This window comes from Hypomesus nipponensis, chromosome 28 (assembly GCF_054491055.1).
Source record: "Hypomesus nipponensis isolate SF chromosome 28, ASM5449105v1, whole genome shotgun sequence".
Lineage (NCBI taxonomy): Eukaryota > Metazoa > Chordata > Actinopteri > Osmeriformes > Osmeridae > Hypomesus > Hypomesus nipponensis.
In genome coordinates, this window is record NC_140388.1 from 11928070 (window position 1) to 11944738 (window position 16669).

Genomic DNA, 16669 nt, shown 5'->3' on the forward strand with positions numbered 1-16669 from the left:
GACAGAGGAGGCCAGGGGAGGACAGAGGAGGACAGAGGAGGACAGAGGAGGACAGAGGAGGCCAGGGGAGGACAGAGGAGGCCAGGGGAGGACAGAGGAGGACAGAGGAGGCCAGGGGAGGACAGAGGAGGCCAGGGGAGGACAGGGGAGGACAGGGGAGGACAGGGGAGGACAGGGGAGGACAGGGGAGGACAGGGGAGGATAGAGGACAGGGGAGGATAGAGGAGGATAGAGGAGGCCAGGGGAGGACAGGGGAGGACAGAGGAGGACAGGGGAGGCCAGGGGAGGACAGAGGAGGCCAGGGGAGGCCAGGGGAGGACAGAGGAGGCCAGGGGAGGACAGAGGAGGACAGAGGAGGCCAGGGGAGGACAGAGGAGGACAGAGGAGGACAGAGGAGGACAGAGGAGGCCAGGGGAGGACAGAGGAGGCCAGGGGAGGACAGAGGAGGACAGAGGAGGCCAGGGGAGGACAGAGGAGGCCAGGGGAGGATAGAGGAGGACAGAGGAGGACAGGGGAGGACAGAGGAGGCGTGGGTGTGAAGAACAACAAGCGGAGCTGATTCAGGCATCCGTTGGCTAGGAGGGATCAGACAGCTGTTGCGAAACAGAACCATCTGGCCAAAGCTGTGAGTCTCCTGGCAGGACCCAGACACGGTGAGGTCTGGGTCAGCTGACCTACCTCTGACCGTCTTGGTCTGGCCTGTGTTGATGGCATCACAGTCCATCTCCATGAGCGAGCGCAGGAAGTTGGCCTCAGACATCATGCCCTTGGCTGACTTCCAGCTGATCTCCTTGTAGCCGCGCATCACCAGGATGCACTCACACACCACCTGTACCTGTTTGGGAGGCTTGGCAAAGGACCTACACACACACACACACACACACACACACACGCACGCACACACACACACACACACACACACACACACACACACACACACACACACACACACACACACACACACACACACACACACACACACACACACACACACACACACACACACACACACACACACACACACACACACACACAGGGATGGACTGAACATGAGTTATCGAAAGATATACCAGTAGGTAGTCCTCTTGTTTGTGCCTGGGCGGGGGTCAGGGGTGGGAGAGAGGGAAGGTCACCTGATCTCCGTGACGTCAGACTTGTCCAGGTCCTGCAGGGCGATGCGTGCTCCCTCCAGCGCCGGCAGAGCCTCAGCCAGAGAGCTCTCTGCGTCCTTCTTCTCCACAGCGATCACCTTGTTCTGCACCTCGATCTCCTTCGCCTTGTCCTCCGCCAGCTTTTTCTTCTCCTCGGCTGGGGGGAGAGGGAGGGAGAGGGAGTGGGGGAGGGATAGGCAGAGAGAGGGGTGTGAGGGTGCAGTAACAGGGTGGCGTCCGGAACCTGCCAGGTGCCGTGCTGCCTACTGACCCACGGTGGTGTTGGTGGAGATCTCCTGCAGGAGGATCTCACAGGCTGCAGACTTCTCTGCCAGCACCTCCTTCTGCTCGGCCAGCTTGATGTTCAGCTCAGCCAGCTGCATGCTAGCCTCCTCCAGCTTGTCCAGGCCTCCCTCAAGACGCTTGCACTGAGCTGGTCACACACACACCAAACCACAACCATCAACTCATTTAGCAGACGCTCTTATCCAGAGCGACTTACAGTAAGTACAGGGACATTCCCCCCCGAAGCAAGTAGGGTGAATCGCCTTGCCCGAGGACACAACGTCATTTGGTTCGGCCGGGAATCGAACCGGCAACCTTCTGATTAATAGCCCGACTCCCTAACCGCTCAGCCATCTGACTCCCTGCTCAGTTCGGTTCCAAGCACCAGGGAAGCCGAGGAGAGGAGGACTCACCCAGGATGGACTGGTCCTTGTCATGCAGAAGGCCGGCGTAGGTGCTGATGAAGTCCAGGTAGTTCTTGGGGGTGACGAAGTTGCTGCGTCGCAGCATCTGCAGGAACATGGTGCTGAAGCGTCCCACAGAGCCATGCACCATGCACACGTGGGCGATGACAGCGGCCGAGTGCTGGGCAGGAATCATGGGGCTCTCGCCTGTGGGACAAACACCACAGCTGCGTTAATACCCACCCCCCACTGGAAGAGGCCGGCGCTTCACTGGAAGAGGCCGGCGCTTCACTGGAAGGGGCCGGCGCTTCACTGGAAGGGGCCGGCGCTTCACTGGAAGAAGCTGGCACTTTACTGGAAGTGTCCATACCCAGGAAGGATTGAGCCACGGCCTGGAGAGCCTGGGGGGGCCAGGGCAGGAACCAGTCGATCCCAGTGTTGTTCACCAGTCCTGGGTAGAGAGGGGGGACACAGCACACAGGGTGTGGAGCATCTCAAGGACCAAACACTCATCCACAGGAGCCAGGTGTGTGTGTGTGTGTGTGTTTACCTGGGAAGTTCCTGCAGCGCGTGCGCAGGGTGTCACCCACGGGGGACATGCCCAGGATGATGTGCAGGTTGTTGGCACTCTTGTTGACAAAGAACTGCCACACGCTCTCCTTGGAGGGCCCGCTGCCCATCTTCAGAGCCTCATCACGGAGCTGGTTGAGGATGGACTCCTTCTCTTCGTCAGGGAACAGGGCGGGGACCATGCCTGGGTGCACACACAGACCCCACGACAGCGCGTTGAGTTTGTTTACTTGAAGTGGGCGTGTTGTTTACCTGAGGCGAGCATGTTGTTTACCTGATGCGAGCAAGTTGTTTACCTGAGGTGAGCGTGTTGTTTACCTGAGGCGAGCATGTTGTTTACCTGAGGTGAGCGTGTTGTTTACCTGAGGTAAGCGTGTTGTTTACCTGAGGTGAGCGTGTTGTTTACCTGAGGTGAGCGTGTTGTTTACCTGAAGCGAGCGTGTTGTTTACCTGAAGCGAGCGTGTTGTTTACCTGAGGCGAGCGTGTTGTTTACCTGAGGCGAGCATGTTGTTTACCTGAGGCGAGCATGTTGTTTACCTGAGGCGAGCATGTTGTTTACCTGAGGCGAGCATGTTGTTTACCTGAGGCGAGCATGTTGTTTACCTGAGGCGAGCATGTTGTTTACCTGAGGTGAGCATGTTGTTTACCCGAGGCGAGCATGTTGTTTACCTGAGGCGAGCATGTTGTTTACCTGAGGTGAGCATGTTGTTTACCCGAGGCGAGCATGTTGTTTACCTGAGGCGAGCGTGTTGTTTACCCGAGGTGAGCGTGTTGTTTACCTGAGGTGAGCATGTTGTTTACCTGAGGCGAGCATGTTGTTTACCTGAGGTGAGCATGTTGTTTACCTGAGTTGAGCGTGTTGTTTACCTGAGGTGAGCGTGTTGTTTACCTGAGGTGAGCGTGTTTTTTACCTGAGGCGAGCGTGTTGTTTACCTGAAGCGAGCATGTTGTTTACCTGAGGTGAGCGTGTTGTTTACCTGAAGCGAGCATGTTGTTTACCTGAGGTGAGCATGTTGTTTACCTGAGGTGAGCATGTTGTTTACCTGAGGTGAGCATGTTGTTGATAAGCTCCAGGAAGCCCTCCTCCGCCACGTGGGCGTCGGTGAAGAGGAACACGGTCTTCTTGTTGTCGATGCCCAGCTTCAGGTACAGAAGCTTCAGGTCTTCTCTGAAGGTGGCCTCTCCGTACCCTCTGCTCAGCACGATCTCAAACACCTGCAGGACCAAACAGGACAGGTGCTCCACATCCTGGAGTATCTGACGAGGACCCCGGCCCCGACCCTTCTAGACGTTTCTCTTCTCCCAAAACACCTCAAACGAATGGGTCGCTATCAAGCTCTGCAGAAGCCTTCTAACTGGTGCATGAGGTCTATCGCTAGCCGTTTATGTGGAGCGTGTGTGTGTGGTGGAGTACTGTGGAGACTCCCCCCTACCTCGCAGTCAGCGGTGAAGGCGGCCAGCTTGGTCAGGGACTGCTTGCCGGACCCTCCCACCCCCACCAGGAGGGCGTGGCCTCGGTCCATCCTGATGATGCGGTGCACCCGGGTCAGGTGCTCCAGGGCATCGTCAAACAGAACCAGGTTCATGCGGGTCTTGTTCTCATTGTACTCCTCCAGGATTTCCTGGGTTAGAGTCAGGGTTAGGGTTATCAGGAAGGGGGAGGAGGTGAGATGACCGTGAGAGTGAACTGTCTGGCGGACACCAGACCAGTCATCTAAAGACCGCGTAGCGTCTGAGATTGGCTCAAATCATTCTGTCATGATTTGTACCTGGAAGAGGGCTTTGGCAGCATCATAGTCCTGGATGTCTTCGTACACCCTGGGCTCTGCCTCGTTGAGGGCGGTTCTGTAGTCTCCAAACAGGATGGGGTCCCTCATGGCGCAGTCCAAGTCAGACTTGAAATGCTCGTCGATCAGGCTCTTGATGTGGCCCTGGACCTAGGAGCAAACACACGGGAGCTGTGAGGAGAGCAATGTTGGTTTTTGCTGTTGTAAGAATCATATGATTGTAATAATATTTTAACAACAACAAAAAAACTGATGTGTCACATCTTGAAACCCGTACGATGTGTTTGTCTGTTTCGTTGATGAGTCTGTCGTGAAACACCCTGAGACACTCGTTCCTCCACACCCTCACAAACTGGGCCACAGTCAGAAACCTGCCAGAGGGAAAACACGTCAGCAAAGCACACCAAGTGTCCACAGCGGGGTGTTTGTCCCGGGGCGTGGAGGAGCCAGGCGTACCCACCTCTCAGCGTTGGTGAGGGTCAGGCCGTGGTACACCCTGGACAGGTCCCTCAGGTTGAAGATGTAGTGGAACTTGGAGGGCGTGGGCGGCAGGTCCCTGATGATGGTCTTGTACAGCTCCAGAGTGCAGAAGGTCAGCTTCTCACAGATCCTCTGGACGCCCTCCTCAAACGGCTACAAGACAAACGCTGACTCAAGGCCCTTTCCCACCATGCTCTGGATCCAGACAAGTCAAATGTCCGGTGGTAAGGAGGGCGTGGCGTCTGCTCACCCGGGCGTGGCCCTCCAGGATGGAGGCGTAGATGAGCTTGAGGGCGTCCTCCTCGGGGAAGGGGATGTTGAAGACGCTGAAGAGCGACACAAAGCGGGGGTCCACCTCGTTCCTGCCTCCGCCGGCCTTGCCCATGGCGGCGATGAAGCCCAGGTCTTTGAGGATCTTGCAGTTGAGCTCCTTGCCCCGGTCGTACAGGCCGCCCCGGTCCAGAAGCAGCTTGAGGAGGGCGATGGGCTGCTGCGTGCCGTATTCGTCCACCTGTAAGTCACATCACGCTACAGTAAGGGCTTCCCTGCTCTCCCTGAGAGGGTGCGGTCACACAGAGAGAAACCAGGTAACACAGTCAGCACACAAACAGGCATGTCCAGCGGCAGAGACAGATGAGAAGGTAGGAGGGGGGGGGGGTACCCGGGGCATGTTGAGGTCGTCCATGAACACCAGCAGCCTCTTCCCCATGGGGGGGCCGTAGGTCTCCTTGGTCCTCTTCTCCACGCTGGCCTCCAGGTTCCTCTGCAGGTCCATGGAGGTTGTCCGCGACGAGAAGTTGATGACCAGGGTCATCTGGAGACAAGGATTCAGGATTCATCGCCGTTGGCATAAAAATGGGAGTTCTACCAACAATGGGGAGTTTCTGCTGTCTGCAGAGACTCTATGCTCCACCACAGGATAAACCATCTCATTAGAACTGTCTGCTGTCGGATGTGAGCAGCCACTAACTCACGGTGGTGTCCATGTTGACGTTCTTGAAGAAGTTCTGTGTGGTGGCAGTCTTGGAGGTTCCGGACTCTCCCACCAGAACCACGGGCCTCTTGATCTTGACCATCTGCTCCAGCAGCCAGCCGGCCCGCGTCGTGTCCACCGTGGGGACTGGGGAACAAGCGCAGGCAGGCAGGCAGGCAGGCACACGTCAACACTGACACACTATATACCCAGCAGGATATGGAGACTGGCACACTATATACCCAGCAGGAAGTGGAGACTGGCACACTATATACCCAGCAGGAAGTGGAGACTGGCACACTATATACCCAGCAGGAAGTGGAGACTGGCACACTATATACCCAGCAGGATATGGAGACTGGCACACTATATACCCAGCAGGAAGTGGAGACTGGCACACTATATACCCAGCAGGAAGTGGAGACTGGCACACTATATACCCAGCAGGAAGTGGAGACTGGCACACTATATACCCAGCAGGATATGGAGACTGGCACACTATATACCCAGCAGGAAGTGGAGACTGGCACACTATATACCCAGCAGGAAGTGGAGACTGGCACACTATATACCCAGCAGGAAGTGGAGACTGGCACACTATATACCCAGCAGGAAGTGGAGACTGGCACACTATATACCCAGCAGGAAGTGGAGACTGGCACACTATATACCCAGCAGGAAGTGGAGACTGGCACACTATATACCCAGCAGGAAGTGGAGACTGGCACACTATATACCCAGCAGGAAGTGGAGACTGGCACACTATATACCCAGCAGGAAGTGGAGACTGGCACACTATATACCCAGCAGGAAGTGGAGACTGGCACACTATATACCCAGCAGGAAGTGGAGACTGGCACACGATTGTCGGGGCGCTCATGAGTGGGATTGTTGTACCTAGGATGTCGATGAACTTCTTGTCGGGGTCGTGGATGTATTTGGCTACCAGATAACTCCAGGGAAGCCACTTCCTCTTCACCTCGTCGAAGTGGAAGTCGTACAGAGTGGGCAGGTAACCTGGGAGGAGGGACAACATCTCAGAGCGGTGAATGAAAGCATTATTGCTCTTCTGGTGGAAATCAAAGCAAACCTGTCCTTGGTTCTTTACAGTACGGATATCATATTCTCCTCTTTCAATCACCCCTCCTTTTCTCCCTGCCTCTATCCCCTAACTCCCTCCTCCCCCTCTCCTCGGCCCTGACTAGGACAAGGAAGCAGCAGGTCCTCTCCCCCACCTGGGATCTCTCCTGGCCCGGCCAGGCTCTTATCATCCTGCACGGAGGGCAGGCCAGAGAGCTTCTTCACAAAGCTGTCAAACTTGTTCCTGCCGCTGTCCACCACGCAGGCTCCCAGAGAGCAGTACAGAGCTTCCAGGAAGTAAGACTCCAGAGCGTCTGCACACAGTCCCTCTGTCTCCAGCAGGGCCTCCAGCATCATGGACAGCTGCATCACCTGGAGAGAGGAGGTCAACAGACTGCTTTCATGAAAGCGCTCATCTACCTCACGGGTCCCTCAGGGCTGAGTGATGAGGGTGGACTCAGGTTTTACTGTGGAGGTCTGGGGTCGCGTCAGACTGGACCAACCATGTTCAGGTCGGTCTGAGGGACGATGGTCTTCAGCTTGTCCCCCTGCTTGCCGTCCACAATGCCTTCCACGATCATGTCGATGGCGCTGGGGACGTACTTCTCAAACAGCTTCATCAGCTCCGGTTGTTCCTGTGCACAGACACACCGGAGGAGGCTGTTAGAATCCTGCCGTACTGCTTCAGCGGCTGTTCAGCGTGAAACGTGGCGACCCGTGAACCTTGGCTGGTCTGCCTGTGACCCATTTCATCCAGTAGGGGGTGTAGCGCAGGTTCTTGGGGTCCACGAACACCATGCCGCAGCGGGACACGGTGGCAGGAGAGGCGTACTGGAGATCTCCCACCTACAACACAGTACTCATTACCCCAACGAGCATCCACAAGCCTGCATGTCTGCATTACGCAGTGTGTTTATCGCTCCATCATCACGTTAAAGACATGATATACACGCAAATGTCCTAGAATACTTAGCGATCCAGATGTTTGACCTCAAACAGCAGGGCACAGTGTCCCTGCAGACGGATCCTCTCCCCGTTAGCCAGGGTGAGCAGCTTGTTGTCGTCCATCACAGAGTTCATGTTCTCCACCCAGAGGGCGTCCACATCACCGTCAAACAGGATGTACCTGGACAGCAGGTGAGCAGGACAGAACACAGCATGAGGAATGACCAGCTGAGCAGGACAGGGAGGGAGGGAGGGAGGGAGGGGAGTAGAGGAGACCCTGTCGTCACCTTCTCTCCTTCTTGTCCGTGGTCTTGTTGATGTCCCTGAAGATGTTGGACAGGATGCCGTCGGTCCAGTCGCGTGTGACAGGGTCCAGGATGCCGTACAGCTCGATCACGCTCATGGCTTTGGGGTTCAGGGCGTACAGCTTGGTCACCAGGCCCAGCCTGTCGTCGACGTGGAAACAAAGCAATCACCGTGACGATCCCCTGCCATAATCTCCCACCCCATACTTCTTATATAAAGTAAACAAAAACACGCTGTGTGGAGGCTAGACCAAGATCCCTGAGGTGGAGTGAGGGGGGTGGAGGAGTGGGGGTGGAGCTGGGGGTCAGGGTGGAGGGTCTGACCTGGTCTGGGACTGGCACAGTGTGCTGATGACCACGGACTTGCCCCCGCCTGTGGGCCCCACGACCATGGTGGTGTGTCTGGTCATCATGGTCTCATACAGCTGCACCACCTTGTCCACCTGCCGTCACAGCGCCACACAGGGTCACACACACCCTCTCCAAATCAATATCCAGTTGTTTCATGCTCAAATAAAACTTTTCACACGACGCTACTGCCTGTCGTCTAAGGAGATGATGAGGGGGGGGGGGGGGCACCTGGTTGGGAATCGTGAGGTATCTGTTCTCCTGCAGGGTCATCTCCACGGCGTCGTTGAAGCTGGGGTAGCGCACGCGGGGGCAGTCCAGGCCAGGGAACAGGTCTGTGATCAGCCCCAGGAACAGAGGAACGTCCTCAAACACAAACTTGGGCAGGTTCATGTCTCGGAGAGCACGCATCAGGACCACGTCCTGAAAGACGCCAACCAGGAGGAGAGGGAGGAGAGGAGAGGAAGGAGAGGAGAGGAGAGGGAGAATAAATCCTAAAACTCCAATAAACTCAAATATATTTATAGAAGCAGCATAAAAGACCTCCTTGTCCTTTTTACTGGGCACAAGCCAACTGTGAAGCTCGGTTTTCCTGTTCCAACATGACAGAGTTAGGAGCAGGAGGTGTACGCTGGGCCTTCCAGGAAGGCGCTGGGTTTACCTCATGCAGGTCAGGTGATCCTCTCTTCAGCTCTCCTGCCATCACCAGCACAGACTTGAGCGCTCTCAGACCAAAGTCGTAGTGGAACTGCTTGGACAGCTGCTCCCTAGCCAGCTTGTACAGAACAGTCATCTTCTTAGCCAGGATCTGCACCCACATCCAGAACAGACACACCACTGAACCAGGGACAAGGACTGTGTGTGTGGCAATAATAATAACCTAATGATGTAACAGTGTGTGTATAATAGTAACATAACAGCGTGTGTGTGTGTGTGTGTGTGTGAGGGAGAGAGATGAGTTCCTGACCTTGGCCAGGAGGAAGCCCTCAGAGAACAGCATGATCTCACAGATCTGCTGCAGGTCTGGTACGATGACCACCACGGGTCTGAACAGGGCCTTGACCGACTCGGGCAGCTCTGTGCGGCCGGCGTAGCCCGGGTTCATGGTGATGAAGATCCCCAGGCGGGCGTCCAGGCTGATCTCCTGGCCCTCAAACTGACGGCAACAAGGCGTTCTACTGTCATCTCAACAAGCTCTAGGTGTACGTCGCTCTGGATAACCCAGACCCTGTGAACCCTGATCCTGACCCTGTGAACCCTGACCCTGTGAACTCTGACCCTGTGAACCCTGATCCTGACCCTGTGAACCCTGACCCTGTGAACTCTGACCCTGTGAACCCTGACCGTGTGAACCCTGACCGTGTGAACCCTGACCGTGTGAACCCAGACCCTGTGAACCCTGACCGTGTGAACCCTGACCGTGTGAACCCTGACCGTGTGAACCCTGACCCTGTGAACCCTGACCGTGTGAACCCTGACCGTGTGAACCCTGACCCTGTGAACCCTGACCGTGTGAACTCTGACCCTGTGAAACCTGACCGTGTGAACTCACATGGAACCTCTTCAGGTGCAGGATGAGGGCGTTGCGTATGGTCTGGATCTGGGAGGAGATGACAGACAGCACGGAGGCATCGATACGGTTGAACTCATCGAAGCAGCCCCAGGCTCCACACTGGGCCAGCCCCGAGAAGATCTTCCCCATTGCCTGGGGGAGGAGGGAGAGGGGTGGAAGGAGAATTGAAAGAGGAGAACATGACTGTGTATAGGAGAGCCCAAAGTGGAGTATCTCCTGATGGAGAGCCCTGTGGGTGTGGCTCCTACCATGTAGTCCATCCCCTCTCCACAATTGGTGACCACACACAGCAGGCCCAGGGCTTTGGCCAGGTCCTTGGTGGACTCAGTCTTCCCTGTACCAGCCGGCCCTGCGGGGGCCCCTCCCAGGTACATGGACAGGGCCTGGGGACACACACACACACACACACACACACACACACAGTATATGGTCATTTACAGAGCTGTGTCCAGAGATTACAGAGGAAGAGAGTTGTGAGAGGTCTGGGGAGGCTGCAGGGGGCCACCTGGGTGAGGGTGAGGTAGATGCGGTCAGTCAGAGGGGTGATGACCAGCCGGCCGTTCAGACCCATGTACTCGTAGCCGTAGGAGAAGCTGGCGCTGCACTGGCGCACAAACAGGTCGTCAGGCTCCCGGTCCCAGTAGAACCTCAGCTGGCTCTCCCACTCAAACTCCCGCGCGTCCATGATGCTGGAACACAGAACCCAGGGGAACACAGAGCCCAGGGGAACACAGAGCCCAGGGGAACACAGAACCCGGGGGAACACACACAGGTCAGTTTGTGATGCTCTGACAGCGAGTCCAGTCCAGCGTTCCCCTGCCCCTCCCTCACCTGTCCCTGACAAAGTTGTCCACGATGTCCCTGGCGTGGACGTCGATGATGAGCACCGTGTTGATCTTGCGCCGGTCGTTCTTCTTCATGGGCTGGGTGATGCGGGTCACCAGCTCGTCGATCTGCTGGTGCATCCTCTTGGCGTAGCTCTTCATGGCCTGCTTGTCGCCCTTCTTCACCTTATTGAAGACGTCCTCCACCTCCCAGGTCCACCACACCTGGTTGGCGGCCAGCACCACCATGCCCTGGTACAGCAGCATCCAGTCCACCCTGAGGCACAAGCACAGCCACACAGCCAGGCTGTCGTCAGCCAGCCTGAAGCACTGTTCACGTGGGTTTCAGGGAAGGGTCCAAAACACACGGAGGGTACTGCATTTAACTACAAACCAAGAGCTCCCTCACCCAGCCTAAACCCCCCCCCCCCCCTACAGCCCCCACTGTCTACATAGCTTTGATTCAAGTGAGGGCGTTCCTGACCTGCCCCTGTCTTCGCAGTAGTGGAAGATGGCGTCCTTGGTGATAAGCCTGTTGGTCCTCCTCATCTCCAGCAGCACCCCGGTCATCCACTCCTCCACCCGGCCCTCGGCCTGCACCGCCTGCCTCAGCTCCATCACCTCCCCCTCGGCCGACACCAGCGCCCCCGCCACCGCCTCGCCGTTGGCCCCCACGTCGAAGCGCAGGGCCGCAATGTTGTCATACATCTGGGAGGAGGAGAGGGGGTGAGGATGAGGGTAAGGACAGGGGTGAGGGTAGAAGATGAGGGGGTGAGGATGAGGGGGTGAGGATGAGGGTAAGGACAGGGGTGAGGGTCGAGGGTGAGGATGAGGGTAAGGACAGGGGTGAGGGTCGAGGGTGAGGATGAGGGTAAGGACAGGGGTGAGGGTCGAGGGTAAGGACAGGGGTGAGGGTCGAGGGTGAGGATGAGCGTGATCAAGTCACCTTGATCATGTGCTCCTGGACACAGGTGGGGTCACTGCTTCCCAGAATGCTGAGCAGCTCGTCGTCAGAGATGAAGAAGAAGCGAGGGAAGGCGTTGCGTTTGGAGTCCAGATAGTCGTTCAGGCTCTTCTGACAGCGTTCCAGCCCCTCGCTCAGAGCCTGCAGCTCTGACAGGCGGTTAGGCACCAGGCAGCACCTCTTTATCCCCGGGTCCCTGACCGTGTCGCTCATGATCTACACACACACACACACACACACACGTCACACTGGAGGCTCTGCAGGAGCAGGCTGTGAGACCAGGTTTTCACAGTGTTGCTGAGGCTGACACTCTGATTTGTTAATGGTGGAGGTCCTCACTTTTTTGAACATCTTGTCGATGTTGTCGAACTTCTTGGCCTCCTCGGGGAGCTGTGAGCGGATGTCCCCCCCGATGAAGATGCTCTCCAGGTACATCCACTTCCTCTGCACCAGCATCCACACCTGGACACAGGAACATCATCACCATCACCTCAGACCTGCCTCAGATCAGCACCGTGGAGTTGGAGAACCCACACCTGCCCATGAGCCCCACGTCAACATTCACATCAGGCCATGGGTTGGCCCAGCAGGCCGTCTCTATCTTGAGCGCGGGGTGGAGGACTGACCTCGATGACCTCGCTGATCATGGACAGGCTCTTCTCCCACAGCTGCACGGTGGACAGGAAGGGCCCCACGAAGCGGCTGCCCGCCATGCTCTGCAGGTTCATGGCGTTGTCGTCCAAGCTCTGCAGGATGTCGTCCACGGCGCCCAGCACGGAGCCTCGCTCCTGGGTGCCCTTGAAGTAGCGCTGGACGGTGAACTTCATGCTCTCCCAGGTGTCCACCACCTCCTTCACCCCCTGCGCTCACACACACACACACACCACAAGTACACACAAACACCGTTTGTTACCAACTGTGGGTCGTTATGAAGCTCAGCAGAAGCCTGGTAACGACCCGTTCATCTGAACCAGGTGTGTTGGAGCAGAAAAACATCCGGAACATACAGGACAGGCGGAAACATCCGGAAGATGCAGGACAGGGGGAAACATCCGGAACATGCAGGACAGGGCGTCCCTGAGGACCAGGCTGAGGGAAGCTGGTCCAGCCCCCCTGCTGAGCGAGGCGAGGCTGAGGGAGGTGAGGCTGAGGGAGGAGAGGCTGAGGGAGGAGAGGCTGAGGAAGGTGAGGCTGAGGGACCAGAGGCTGAGGGAGGTGAGGCTTAGCGAGGCTTCTTCTTCTTGCCTTCTCGATGCTGAGCTCCTTGACGGCCGAGGTGACGATGTCTCCGATGACGCTGCCGTACTTCTGCAGCTCCATGGCGAACATGTTCTCCAGGGTGAAGGTGTCTGGGTTCATCTCAAAGCTGGTTCCTGTACGCTCCATCAGCTCTCTCCAGTGTCTGAAGGAACCACACACACACACACACACACACAACATGTTATCAACGATGCTAAATCATTTTTATAATGCAAAAAAAAAAAAAATGTATCAAAACCTTTCAAATCTTTTTTTGTTATTACACACACAGTGAAAGGAGAGGAGGAAAGAGAACAGAGAAGCCTAGGAGAACAGCTTTTTTTCACGTTCTTTAAACCTTTCAAATCTTTGGTTCTCGGACAGACCTGTCTCTTAGGGCCTCGTTCTTCAGGTCCAGCAGGAGGGGCAGGGACTCCCTGAACTCCTTCATGCGCCCCTCCAGGAAGAAGGCCACAGGCAGGGCCCTCACCTCCTTGGGCAGCTTCCTCAGGCTGCGGGTGAAGCCCTCCACACCCTCCTGCAGGACCTGGATGTTCAGGTTCACCCACAGCGTCTGAGACCACTCTGCCTTGGCCGCCTTGACCACACACACACACGCACACACACACACACACCTGGCTGTAATACCTCTGGTGATGCGGAGGACAAACACCCTCAGACCTGTCCTCCAGACCCCCACCTTCTGGCTGCTGTAGATCTCGTAGATCTGCCTGAGCCCCTTCATCTCCTTCTGCACGCTCTGCAGCTCTGGGTACATGGTGATGGGCAGGTCAAACAGCTTCTCTGCGTTGGCCAGCTCCTGGCGGCTGGCCTCGACCACTGCCAGCTCCTTCTCGTAGCTGACCATCACGGCCACTCCTGAACAGGAAGGAATGTTTGAGCGCGTGTGCATGCATGCGTGTGCATGCGGCTGGTAGAGAGGGGCTCGCGTGGTACGAGAGGGGGGGGGGGGACGCGTACCTTTCTCCAAGTCGTCTCCCACGGCCCCGGGGCCGTGCATGTTGAAGCTCTCTGCAAAGATGCCCACCTCCTGTTTGTACTCCTCTGTCTGGGTCTTGGTGATCTGGGAGGAGGAGAGGGCAGGACATGGTTAGTAACTGGCATCCCTGCTCTGTTGCTGCTCTATATGTATTTGGATGTCAATCTGGGATCTGACAGGGTTAGGGATGGCATCTGTTACATGAAGGAAATGGCATGTGTTAGCATGTTGATGACTAAGAGCAGCCTCTCTCAGCCCTGCTCCTCAGGGACCCCCTGTCCTGCAGCTTTCCCTCTTCCGACACACCTGGTTCAGATGAACGGGTCGTTACCAGGCTTCTGCTGAGTATCATAGCGACACGTTCATCTGAACCAGGTGTGTGGGAGCAGGGAAACCTCTAGAACATGCAGGACAGTGGGGCCTGAGGCGCAGGCTGCTGTGGAGGACACAGAGGTCTGTGTGTATACGCCGTCTGACCTCGGTGAAGGTCTTCTTCACGCGGCCCAGGCTCCGGTCCACCTGTCTGGCCTCGGAGAACAGAAGGCTCCACTGCTGCCCGATGCTGCTCACCAGCTCCTGCTCCTCCTCTGGCACCTGGCCCCACCCACAGCCCAGGACAACGACACACCTGGATCATGTCTACTCATGTCCACTCAGGCCCAACACCACGCGACACTACAGAATCAGGATGTGGATATATATATATACACTAAACCAGCATGCGAACACGTATCAAGCTGTTTCAACAAGCTTTCAGGAACACTCTTTTCCCACAACACAGCAGGTGAGTGAGAGAGGGTGGGTCCAGCTGGGAGCGGGACAAGCCCCTGGGGGAAAGGCCATACCTGGACGTGGTACATGGCCAGGGTCCTGTATCTCTCCTGGATGTCTGTGAAGCGCAGCTCCACCGTCAGGGACATGGCCCGGATGTCGGAGATGGTGCCCAGGACAAACTTGAGGTCCTCCAGGGAGTTGGGGTCTCTCTTCAGGTTGTCTGACAGCAGCTGGGAGCAAACACACAGGACAGCCACACGGCAGTGAGAGCTCAGCATTAAAGCAGCTCCACAGGTGATGTTTTCAGTGTGGAGGACCAGGGTTAGTGAGGCGGGAGCTTAGCATGATAGCAGCCACACGGAGCGTGTGTTAGCGTGCCGCAGGGCAGTACCAGCAGCTCGTCGCGCAGGCTGAAGAGGTCTTGGCGGGCCGAGGTGTTGAGCAGCCTGCCCAGGGAGCTGACCCAGGCCTGGGCGTTCTCCTGCACGGTGCGAGCCAGGGGCTCCAGGTTCACACGGATCACATGCTCATCCTTGGCCAGGGGCTGCTGGGACACCTCCTGGCTGACCCGCGCGTAGAACTGCAGCTTGTCGTCGTAGGTGACGTACGAGGGGCGCTTGGCGGCGAACTTCTCCATGACGATGGCCTTGTCCAGCTTCCAGAGGGGCCGGTAGCGCTTCCAGCGGTTGAGGTAGCGGCCGGCGGCGGCGAGGAGCCGCTGGGCGTTCTGGGACACGGCAGTGGCGCGCTCGTTGACCTGAGGCTGCTGGCACACGTCCGAGTAGAAGCTGAGCACCACCGGCTCGTCCTCGCCGTCCACGCGCTGCGGAGGACACTCCAGACAGGAGCCGTGCATCCAGCGCACAAACCTCTGAGGGGGGGGTGGGGGGGGGGAAGGGAGGGAGGGGGGAGGATGTAAGGGAGGGAGGGAGGGGGGAGGATGTAAGGGAGGGAAGGAGGGGGGAGGATGTAAGGGAGGGAGGGAGGGGGGAGGATGTAAGGGAAGGGGGGAGGATGTAAGGGAGGGAGGGGGGAGGATGTAAGGGAGGGGGGGGATGATGTAAGGGAGGGAGGGAGGGGGGAGGATGTAAGGGAAGGGGGGAGGATGTAAGGGAGGGAGGGGGGAGGATGTAAGGGAGGAAAGGAGGGGGGAGGATGTAAGGGAGGGGGGGATGATGTAAGGGAGGGAGGGGGGAGGATGTAAGGGAGGGAGGGAGGGGGGAGGATGTCAGGGAGGGGGGGATGATGTAAGGGAGGGAGGGGGGAGGATGTAAGGGAGGGAGGGAGGGAGGGGGGAGGATGTAAGGGAGGGAGGGAGGGGGGAGGATGTAAGAGAGGGAGGGAGGAGGCGCAGGTTTACTTGACCCTATCAGCCAGGCGAGGTGTGGGATGATGAGGTTGCTAGGAGGGATGACCCACCTTGGTGCTCTCCACACAGTCCCGGACAGACTGCATGAGGAGGCGGTACACCTCGCTGTTCTTGGGGTGCAGCACGATCTCAGGGGCGGACAGGATGGCGTCGATCTGGAACAGAGGCGTGCTCCCCATCAGGGCCATGTTGAACGTGTCGATGTTCCTACAAGGAAACAAGCGCAGAAAGCAAACAGCTGATGACTCCTCCCACCTCCTGGCCCGTCCCCACACCCACGCCCACGCCCACGGCCACGGCCACGGCCACGCCCACTCACTTGAGCACCATCCTGGTGAGCGAGTGGAAGATCTTGTGCTCCCAGTAGCTGTAGTAGTGCTCCATGCGCTGGGCTCGCCCACTGTTGGTGTGCATCACCAGGCTCTCCATCTTGGTGAGCAGGGGACCAATGGCCGTGTACTTCCTGCTCAGCAGGTTCATGTCCTTGGCTCGCTCTCGCTGGACCAGCTCACAGAACTCCTTCACTCCTACCAAAAACCCCACGTGAGAGATGTCACTTCCTGTTTAGTCCCTACCCTGTGGCTGGTCCATCCAGGC

The 16669-nt window shown here is 57.3% G+C and overlaps 1 protein-coding gene across 1 annotated transcript in view; it reads right to left on the bottom strand.

The window, feature by feature from the left end:
- Nucleotides 1–16669, bottom strand: part of dnah10 (dynein axonemal heavy chain 10) — a 34840-nt gene that overhangs the window by 11032 nt on the left and 7139 nt on the right. The window contains exons 18-58 of the mRNA XM_084695048.1: nt 16392–16599; nt 16123–16279; nt 15095–15574; nt 14775–14933; nt 14407–14523; nt 13911–14013; nt 13630–13808; nt 13316–13527; nt 12936–13092; nt 12317–12550; nt 12030–12152; nt 11673–11906; nt 11211–11434; nt 10734–11003; nt 10408–10591; nt 10151–10285; nt 9882–10034; nt 9297–9485; nt 8991–9137; nt 8561–8752; nt 8306–8424; nt 7964–8122; nt 7722–7857; nt 7455–7577; nt 7235–7366; nt 6887–7103; nt 6549–6668; nt 5653–5798; nt 5340–5492; nt 4929–5189; nt 4659–4831; nt 4476–4569; nt 4181–4348; nt 3845–4033; nt 3455–3626; nt 2391–2594; nt 2211–2291; nt 1850–2047; nt 1423–1584; nt 1134–1308; nt 679–860 (exon numbers count right to left, since the gene is read on the bottom strand). Coding sequence (XP_084551174.1) covers nt 679–860; nt 1134–1308; nt 1423–1584; nt 1850–2047; nt 2211–2291; nt 2391–2594; nt 3455–3626; nt 3845–4033; nt 4181–4348; nt 4476–4569; nt 4659–4831; nt 4929–5189; nt 5340–5492; nt 5653–5798; nt 6549–6668; nt 6887–7103; nt 7235–7366; nt 7455–7577; nt 7722–7857; nt 7964–8122; nt 8306–8424; nt 8561–8752; nt 8991–9137; nt 9297–9485; nt 9882–10034; nt 10151–10285; nt 10408–10591; nt 10734–11003; nt 11211–11434; nt 11673–11906; nt 12030–12152; nt 12317–12550; nt 12936–13092; nt 13316–13527; nt 13630–13808; nt 13911–14013; nt 14407–14523; nt 14775–14933; nt 15095–15574; nt 16123–16279; nt 16392–16599 — 7221 coding nt within the window. The remainder of the gene's footprint in view (nt 1–678; nt 861–1133; nt 1309–1422; nt 1585–1849; nt 2048–2210; nt 2292–2390; nt 2595–3454; nt 3627–3844; nt 4034–4180; nt 4349–4475; nt 4570–4658; nt 4832–4928; nt 5190–5339; nt 5493–5652; nt 5799–6548; nt 6669–6886; nt 7104–7234; nt 7367–7454; nt 7578–7721; nt 7858–7963; nt 8123–8305; nt 8425–8560; nt 8753–8990; nt 9138–9296; nt 9486–9881; nt 10035–10150; nt 10286–10407; nt 10592–10733; nt 11004–11210; nt 11435–11672; nt 11907–12029; nt 12153–12316; nt 12551–12935; nt 13093–13315; nt 13528–13629; nt 13809–13910; nt 14014–14406; nt 14524–14774; nt 14934–15094; nt 15575–16122; nt 16280–16391; nt 16600–16669) is intronic.